Source organism: Crocuta crocuta, unplaced genomic scaffold (genome assembly GCF_008692635.1).
Source record: "Crocuta crocuta isolate KB4526 unplaced genomic scaffold, BGI_CrCroc_1.0 scaffold168, whole genome shotgun sequence".
In the NCBI taxonomy this organism is placed as follows: Eukaryota; Metazoa; Chordata; class Mammalia; order Carnivora; family Hyaenidae; genus Crocuta; species Crocuta crocuta.
The window spans coordinates 5,524,343-5,532,681 of NW_027532591.1; the positions used below are offsets into that span (position 1 = coordinate 5,524,343).

The 8,339-nt window shown below is 56.6% G+C and overlaps 1 protein-coding gene across 6 annotated transcripts in view; it reads right to left on the minus strand.

Moving 5' to 3' along the window:
- The window catches only part of LRP8 (LDL receptor related protein 8), a 73,836-nt gene that overhangs the window by 21,425 nt on the left and 44,072 nt on the right, over window positions 1-8,339 (minus strand). For 2 of the 6 annotated variants that reach the window (XM_077779826.1, XM_077779823.1), the window contains exons 5-8: window positions 7,230-7,352; window positions 6,325-6,447; window positions 2,696-2,815; window positions 2,483-2,608 (exon numbers count right to left, since the gene is read on the minus strand). In XM_077779826.1, coding sequence (XP_077635952.1) covers window positions 2,483-2,608; window positions 2,696-2,815; window positions 6,325-6,447; window positions 7,230-7,352 — 492 coding nt within the window. Of the gene's footprint in view, window positions 1-2,482; window positions 2,609-2,695; window positions 2,816-4,269; window positions 4,309-6,324; window positions 6,448-7,229; window positions 7,353-8,253 lie in introns of all 6 variants that reach the window. The other 4 variants (XM_077779829.1, XM_077779825.1, XM_077779828.1 and 1 more) reach the window with 3 other exon arrangements.

Consider the following 8,339-nt stretch of genomic DNA (forward strand, 5'->3'; position numbering starts at 1 on the left):
TTGAAACAGGGGAGACTCGGGGAGGTCCCCATGAGTCTTCAGTTGATGTAGAGTGTGTGGGGACGTGGCAAGGGATGGATGAAGCCTCAGAGCTTGCCAGCGGCCAGATTTCAGAGTCCTGTCCGCTGGGTGTAGAGTTTGCACTTTACTCTGAGCTGGCAGCAGGGGTGGGGTGTGTGTGTCATGGGACAGATCATATACGTACGATGGAGACAACACACGATGACCCGTGCACATACAAAACCCATTTTTAGACTTAGGTTATGTTTTAGGAAGATCGCCAGTGACCTAGACATTCCTGGCTGCTTGTAGGAAGACCCCTGTGCTGCAGACCTGTGAGGGACGAGCACCTGACTCTGGCTGCCACTTCTCCAGCCTGTTTTCAGATGTATCAGGCCATCTCGGGTACCAGCACTGTCTGAGCGGAAACACCTGTCCCTGGAGCTGCCTGGGCCTTGTCCCCGTTTTCCTGCTGACACTTGTGCAGGCCACATGGTCCCTTTCACTGTGCATCTGTGCCAAGCTGATGTGTGCCCGGGGGGGCAGGGCAGGATGGGCACGGAGCCATGTGGGGTCTGGGCCCGTGACCCAGGGGTGGTGACGGAGCAGGGTGGGGGTGAGAGGGAGGGCGTGGTACCAACAGCGAGCCCAGAGAAACTCCCGGTACAGGAAGGAGAAAGAAGGAAAGCCCACTTTAAGGCCCTGCCATTGACTGTGTGATTTTCTTCACCCCAAAATGAGAGCAAGGGGCACCATCCTGCAGCATGCAGGAGCAGGCTCACAGGGTGTCTTGAGGAGATTTTTACTGAGCTGTGTCTGTGACAGGCATCCAGTGTGCTGACGACCTGAGTTTTCGTGTGACTGCACTTTAGATGTTCATTTGCGGGGGTTTGGTTTGTGATTACACGGCAGCTGGGGGGTGTTTCCACTGCATGTATACAATTCGTGGGGTGGGTTACATGCGTCCCACGGCAGGGTAAGAACAAGCCACATATTATGTGTGATGTGCTGATGTGCAGGCTGCATATGGTGCAGTTGAGGTGCGGTTTTGGGTTTGTGGGCTACATGTCATTTACTATGGCTGCTGTGCTGTTAGTCTATGAACTGTGTATTGCATTTATGCACCTGAACTCCAGACTCCTATGTGCAACTGACTCCTCACAACCTCTGCCTAGATGTCTAAACAGCTTTCTTACACGTAACATGCTCAAATCAGTCTAATATTCCCCCAGCCCCGTAAAGAGCGATCCTGTTTTCCCAGTTGTTTGGCCCAAAACCTCAGAGTCATCTTTGACTTTTTTTTCTCTCACATCCCACATTCAATTGGTAAGTAAGTCCTGTTGCTTCCAAATAAATCCTGACCTTCCAAGTATGTCCAGTCTGTCTGCTTCTCATCATTTTGCACTGGAACATCCTGGGCCAAGCCACGCTCACCTCTCTTCTGGGTTATGGCAAAACCCTCTTAAATGGTTTCCCTGCTTCTTCCCTTGCCCCTATAGTCTCCTCCCGGCACAGCAGCCAGAGGAAGCCTGTGAGAATGGAAGGCACACCGTGTCCCTCCTCTACTCAAACCCCTCCAAAGCCTCCCCCTGACTCGGACTGAAAGCAAGAGTCAGTCCTTTCCACGGTCTAGAAGGCCTTTGTGATGTGCCCTGAGTCACTTATCTGAATTTATCTCCTGTGCTCCCTGCTGTACCTGCACTGGCTTCCATGCTGTTATCTGAACACACCAGCCATGCTCCTGCATTAGGGCCTCTGCTCTTTCTGTTCCTTCGGCCTAAAATGCAGTTCCTGCAGATAAATGGCGCCTTCCTTTACCTGCTCCAGGTCTGAACTCAAATGCCATCTTCTCATGAACCAGAGGGCTTCCCTGACCACTCTATCTAAAACTATAACTCGCTGCCCTCCTGACTTCCCTCTCCCCTTGCCCATTTTGTATTCCTCTTTCACTTGGAGCCCCATCTATCATGCACTGCATTTACTTATCAGATTTCTTGTCTGTCTCACCCACTAGGATGTAAGTCTCATGAGGGCAGACAGGGATCAGTGTCTGTTTTGCTTCTTGCCAAATCCCAATGCCTACAGGAATGTTAGGTGTTCAATATAAAGAATGGAATAGGATGAATTCAGTTAGCTGAGCTGACCCATGTGTGGGTCTGCCCAGGTCATGCTCTCTGTGTGGACTACCAGTGCTGTGTGTGCAGTCTGCACGGTCCAGCTTGTGTCTATATGTCGTGTGTGGTACATGTACAGTCTCTGCGGGCTACACCAGGTGGCTCTGTGCAGTATCTGTGTGGGTGCTCATGTGCAATGCGTTGTGGGTATGACGTACACGTACAGTCCGAGCACTGTGTGTGCAACCTGCTTTGCGCATGTGTGTGTGCCCACGTGTACTCATCTACTCCTCACATAGGTGGGAGCACGCTGCTTTCTGTATCCTTTCGGGGCTGCCCCCTTACCCCCCACCTTAGGGTGCCCGTACCGACGGCCTTGCAGTTCTTGGTCAGCGTGTCCATCTCATAGCCAGGGTGGCACTCGCACTTAAAGTAGCCTTTGTAATTGACACAGATCTGGCTGCAGGCATCTGGATCCTTACACTCGTCGATGTCTGTGGGGAAGAGACCAAGTCAGAACTGGCAGAAGGATCTGCCTCTGCTTGGTGGGAGGCAGGGGAAGGATGAGAGGAGGGTCTCACCGCCACAGGTCTTTTGGTCTAGGAGTTGGTAGCCTGCTGGGCATGTGCACTCAAAGCCGATCTTCAGGTCAGTGCAGATGTGGGAGCAGCCGCCATTGTTGTGCAGACACTCGTTCAGCCCTGGGGAAGGGATACAGGCTCCTAAGGGGCCAGGAGCCCAGGCTAGGGTGGGGGCAGGGCAGGGGTAGGGCATAGAGCTGAAGCAGAGACCCAGGGCAGCGGGACCCCCACAGAGCCAGGATGCTCTCCAACCTCGCTGAGCCTCAGCCTCACGAACTGGGTGATGAGGTAAGAGGAGGCTCAGAGAGGGGGCAGGTCCTTGCTCAAGGCCAGACACAAAGACAGGGACAGAGTGGAACCAGAACTCAGGTCCTTTGCCTCCCAGGCCAGAGCTCTGTCTACCAGGAGGCAGCTTGGCTGCCTGAGGTCTTTCCTTTCACAAACACGTTTCTTACAAATCCTTCTTCCTTGTGACCTCATCGTACGTGGACCACATCCAACCCTCAAGATACCTCAAGAACCCCTTCTGAAATGCCCTGGCTTAAACATCTCCAGCCTCATAGAGCCCACTTTCCTCCTAGGTAGCCGGCTCCACCTGAAACAGGCTGTTATAAAGCTCTTCCTCACTGGACTGGCCTTCCTGAAGCTTCTGCTCCCACTCCAGCTCTGCTGGGTGGGGTTGGCCAGCGTCTGCTGGCTCCCTCAGAATCTCCTTTAAAGTGCTAATTTCTGGGGGCACCTGGGTGGCTCAGTTGGTTAATCATCTGACTTCACTCAGGTCATGAACTCACGGTTTGTGAGTTTGAGCCCCGTGTGGGGCTCTGTGCTGACAGCTCAGAGCCTGGAGTCTGCTTCTCTCTCTCCGTTCTTCCCCTGCTCTCACTCTCTCTCTCAATAAAGATTTTTTAAAAATGTAAAGTGCTAATTTCTGGTGCCCTGCCATTCAAGTGCCTTCCTCCGGACACATTCCATCTGTTCATGTCCCTGCCCGGACAGAGCCCAGGAGTCTGCAGTCCAGAGGGAGTCTGAACCACAAAGGCTGCCCCTACTGAGCCTGTGGTTATTTAAGACCCCAGGCTTTCTCTACACAGAGCTGCTACTTGGTCAGTTCTCTCTCACCATGAAATACAATGGATGATTTCCCCCTGCTCGCCTCTCAGCACCTGTCCCTTTCCTACACTTAGCCACAGGCCCGGTCCCAGGAATACCAACGGCTACAAGGGGTGAAGCGATGCCGGGAGGTCACCGGGTCTCCTCGTCCTCCACTCCCTCACCCCCTCTGGCAGAGTCCTAGGGGACGGCAGGGAGGCCAGGACCAAGGCTCACCATGTTCTCACAGCATCTTCTGAGCTTCGGAATCACAGAAGGTTAATTGTGCAAGCCAAGAGAAGGCGCCATGCCATCCTTCTACCCCCCAGGCTCATGCACCGCCGCTCCAGCCAAGCCACGCAGAGCTGAGCGGAGCCAGCCGTGGCCATGCACATGGCTGGTCTGAGCTGCCCACCCCAGGCCATGCACAGCGGTGGGTGCCCCACCTCCAGCCTGAGCCATGCTTAGGGAATATTCCCCTTTACCCCTGGGCCTCCTCCTGTTTCCCGGGGACGCTGGTGGAACTGAAAGAACAAGATGACAGCAACCCCGTGACTGGGGGGGTCTGGGAGTGACTCAGCCGGGCCCAGCCCTGGGAAGGCCCAGCCCTGCGGGGTGGGCGGCACCATGGCCGCTTTGAGGTAGTCTGTGTGGGGATCCTTCTCTGGGAATCTTCTTTCACTCCAAACCTTCCCTACCTCTCTCATAGTGTATTATTCCCCCAGTGCTGTCCACACATCTGCTCGCCACTCACCCACGGCCTCGTCCATGCACCTGCTCGCTGCCCCCCTCACCCTCTCTAGGTAGCAGCCACTCAGCAGCTGTATTTACCGAGCACCCGCCAGACTGGCATGTGTAGGACAACCCTGAAAGGGGAAAGGGGAAAGCTCAAGGGCGCTCAGGCTTCTATGATAGAGGAGAGCACGGAGTCCTCCAGGGCTGAGATGTGTGGGGGCGAGAGTATGGGCAGCGGGTCCGGACTCCATTGACCCTGCTCTGGAAGGGCCAGCACCGAGGTGGAGGCTGAAGGGGACCGTCTGGGCCTTCCCAGTTCTATGTAGCCTGGAGGTGATTCTGCCAGGGGCCTGCAGTCGAGGAGGGGTGGTGGTCCAGAGGCCCGAGTGGCACCTGAGGCCCAGCATGGGAGGAAGGGGCAGTGTCACCTTCCCCAGCACGTGCGCCTACCTGCATGCTCACACACACCAGCTTACGTGCAGAGGCACCGACGGGCCCACAGACTCCACAGACACATTCACGCAGATGCGGGGACACACAGAGACACGAGGTACAGTTCCCTTGCCTTACTCAGAGGAGGAGCCACGGACACAGACACTGGCTTGTCACCAGCCAGAGACACAAACACATGCGTACATACGTCTCTTAGATGTGTCATGCAAAAGACCAGAAAGAAGAGATTTAGTAGGTTAGCAGGCACTGGTGAACTCCAAATCCAGGTGGGGTGGGGGGCTAGGTTCGGTTGCTCCCATTTCTCTATCCTCTTTTCCCTAGGCTCCCTCTTCTGGAACTTTTCCTGGCAGGGCCTCTGGGGGACGGTGGGGGAAGGGGGGGAGCCAGGAGGCCTGAGAGTCTGTCCTGCAAGCTTAGGTGGAGGCTGAGTGACCTTCGCCCATCGCCTCTTCCTTTCAAAATCAAACTTTAAATCTCAAAAAGGGGTGGAAATATGCTACCCCTGGGGGTTCTAGAGAACGAACTCTGAGCGCCCAGTATGGGAGGTGCTGGGTGGAAACGAGTCTGCCAGGAAGTGGGGGTCCAACCTAGGCTCCGTCCTCCCAGGAATTCTCTGTCCAAACCCCTGACCTTGGCAATAAACCTTCCTCGAGCCCACACTGGGTTTCCAGCATGTTCTGTAGGGCACCCACTTTACTTACAGCCCAGACCCTCCTGTTCTTTTTAGTCCAGAACACACCCCAACAGCTATAGCCATTAGCACAGCTGCCTCATTCTGCCCCTTATTCACACCCAGCCTGTTACACCTTATCTCCCAGATAGTCTGAGCTCCTTGGGGCTCGGGATTGTGCCACCGTCTGCTGCTCAGTCTGCCTTAGCCTCACTCAGGCCTGGCCTGTGCCTGGTGGTCTTGGGATGCACCTCAATTAGCTGCCTGTTTGCTGTCCCCTACGTCTCCCTCTGCAGGGGGCTGGCTGGAAGGCCTCAGAGGCCAGGGCCCTGGCTAGGTCAGGAGAGCAGGATCACTGAGGAAGAGAAGTTTCAGAGCGAGCACATACTAAGAGGTCTGAATGCAGAAGGAGTGAGGAGGAGAGGCCGAGTTTGTGAGAGGAAGCATAACTGAGCATCCGGGTTGGAAAGAAAGGGAGTTCGATTTGTAGAGATGCAGAAGGAGGCCCCAAAGTCAAAGAGCCCCATCTGAGGCCACAGGACAGCCCAGGAGTGCCGAGAGAGGGTGAGAACAGAACGTGTGCAATAGGGCAGGCACGGGCCTCTGCCCAGATGCCAGGAGGGGGTGTGGCGGGGTGGGGGTGGGGGTTCCCCCAGCAGCCAGAAGTAGACAGGTACTGTACCACACTCTTTCAGAGGCTCATCCGACCAGTCCCGGCAGTCCCTTTGAGCATCACACACTTTCCCGCCGTCCACGCACTCGCCACTCTTACACTGAAATCTGCGGGGACCCTCACATGTTGACTCTGTCGGGCCGGACAAGAGAGTGGACAGGATGTGAGAGACGTTGGGCAGGGAGGGCTGGGCTGGGCCAGGTCCCTGGGAGGTGAGCAGAGCTCCCGCCCCAGTCTCCACTGGTCTCTAGAGGGCCCAGGACAGACAGTTGAACACAGGGCTGGGAGCTCTGTTCATAGAAGTACAGGACCCCAGGGATAATCCGGACGCCTAGGCAGCGTCTAGCTGGACAGGGCAGGAAGGTGGTGGTGTCTGTGCCTGATCTAGCAGTGCTGGGGCCCTGAGGGGGGAAAACGGGAGGCCTACGGAGATCCTGGGGGCTGGACTGACCATCTGAGGGAGACCTGTGCCCTAGAGACCCTGCATAGGGGAGGCCATCTCACTGCCCAACCCTTTATCCGTTTCCCCAGATGACCCAGGGTCAGGGTCCCAGAGAGTCATCTGAGAATTAAGGAGGCTCCCTGGGGACTGAGCCTCTGCTCACCCTGGGAAGGAAGCCACTTGGAGACTCGGGTGTGGACAAATGGTGGAGGCCGGACTTCCTGCAAATGCCTTTTCACATCCCCCTAGGCCTCTTTCAGCTTTTTGCAGTCCTTTAAAATCTGGTTCTGGGGCCAGTAGGCCTCCAGGGAGTAAAACTGGGCAATTTAGGAGCAAGTGATGCTCTGAGGGAAGACATATCTCAGAGACCAAAGGGAGATCTCTACGAACTCTGCTCTCTCTGGAACCTGGAAATGCTCAGGGCTCTTCTTCAAGGAGGGCGCTGCCCCTTCGCCTCCAACTCCACACACACCCTGTAAGCAGCCAGCTTCGTCACTCCCGTCGGGACAGTCCTGGTCCTGGTTGCAGCGCTTGACTGAAGGGACACAGGTCCCATCCCCACACTGGAACTCATCCCCACGGCAGGTCCCCAGTGCTGCCAGGAGAGGGCAAGGAAGCAGGGTCAGGGCCAACGTGCTGTTGGGACAGTTCTCTCCCAGCCCCCACCCCGATCTACCACCCCCGCCCCCCGAAAGAACAAGAACCGGTGGCTGAGCTTGGGAGTCTAGAGAGGACACCTGGCCAAGGCACTTCCAGCATACAGATGGGGAGACTGAAGCTCAGAGAGGGGGAAGGCCTCACCCAGGATCACACAGCGCTCTGGCTGGCAGAGCCACTCTAAAACTCAGGTCTCCTGTTGTCCCCTCCACCGCCTCTCCCCAGGGCCACCCATCTATAGCAGACACGTGGCCTTCTTTTGAGTGTCGGTGCTCATTGATCAATGACTTCATTCCTTCAGCAAACCCTTCCTGAGCACCCACTGCATGCGGGGCACTATGTGGGGTGTGGGGAACCCAGAGACTACTGAGAGGCTCTCCATCCTCTAGGAGCTCAAGGATACCTGAGAGGGGCTGAGGGATGCACAGACGACATCACAGCGTCGGCTATGCTGTAGGAAAGGGTGGTTCAGGGTAGCCCAGGGGGAGAGACCCTGCCCAGCTGGGAGGGTTGAGGCCTTGAAGGACAAGCACGCCCATCAGGTAGGAAGGGTTGGGGAGCTCCTGAGTGTATCAAGGTCTCGGGCATTGGAGCCAATGGACAGGGAAACACAGGGGTGGGAGGCATGACAGGGAGGGCAGGATCAGAGAAGACCCTTGGCCTCTGGGGTCAGACCTGAGCCACGCAGCTTTGGAGCCTGAGGGACCTCAAACAAATGACTCCACCTTTCCCAAGCCCGCGCGCCCCACCGTAACCCAGGTAACCGGAGTGGGCGGGGCAGGCGTCCCGCGGCCGGAAGGGGGCGGCAGGGCCGCGCTCTACGGGGGGCGGGGGCTTACGGCAGTCGGCCTCGTCCGACTTGTCCTTGCAGTCGCGGTCGCCGTCGCAGCGCCAGCCCAGGTGCACGCACTCGCCGCTGCGGCAG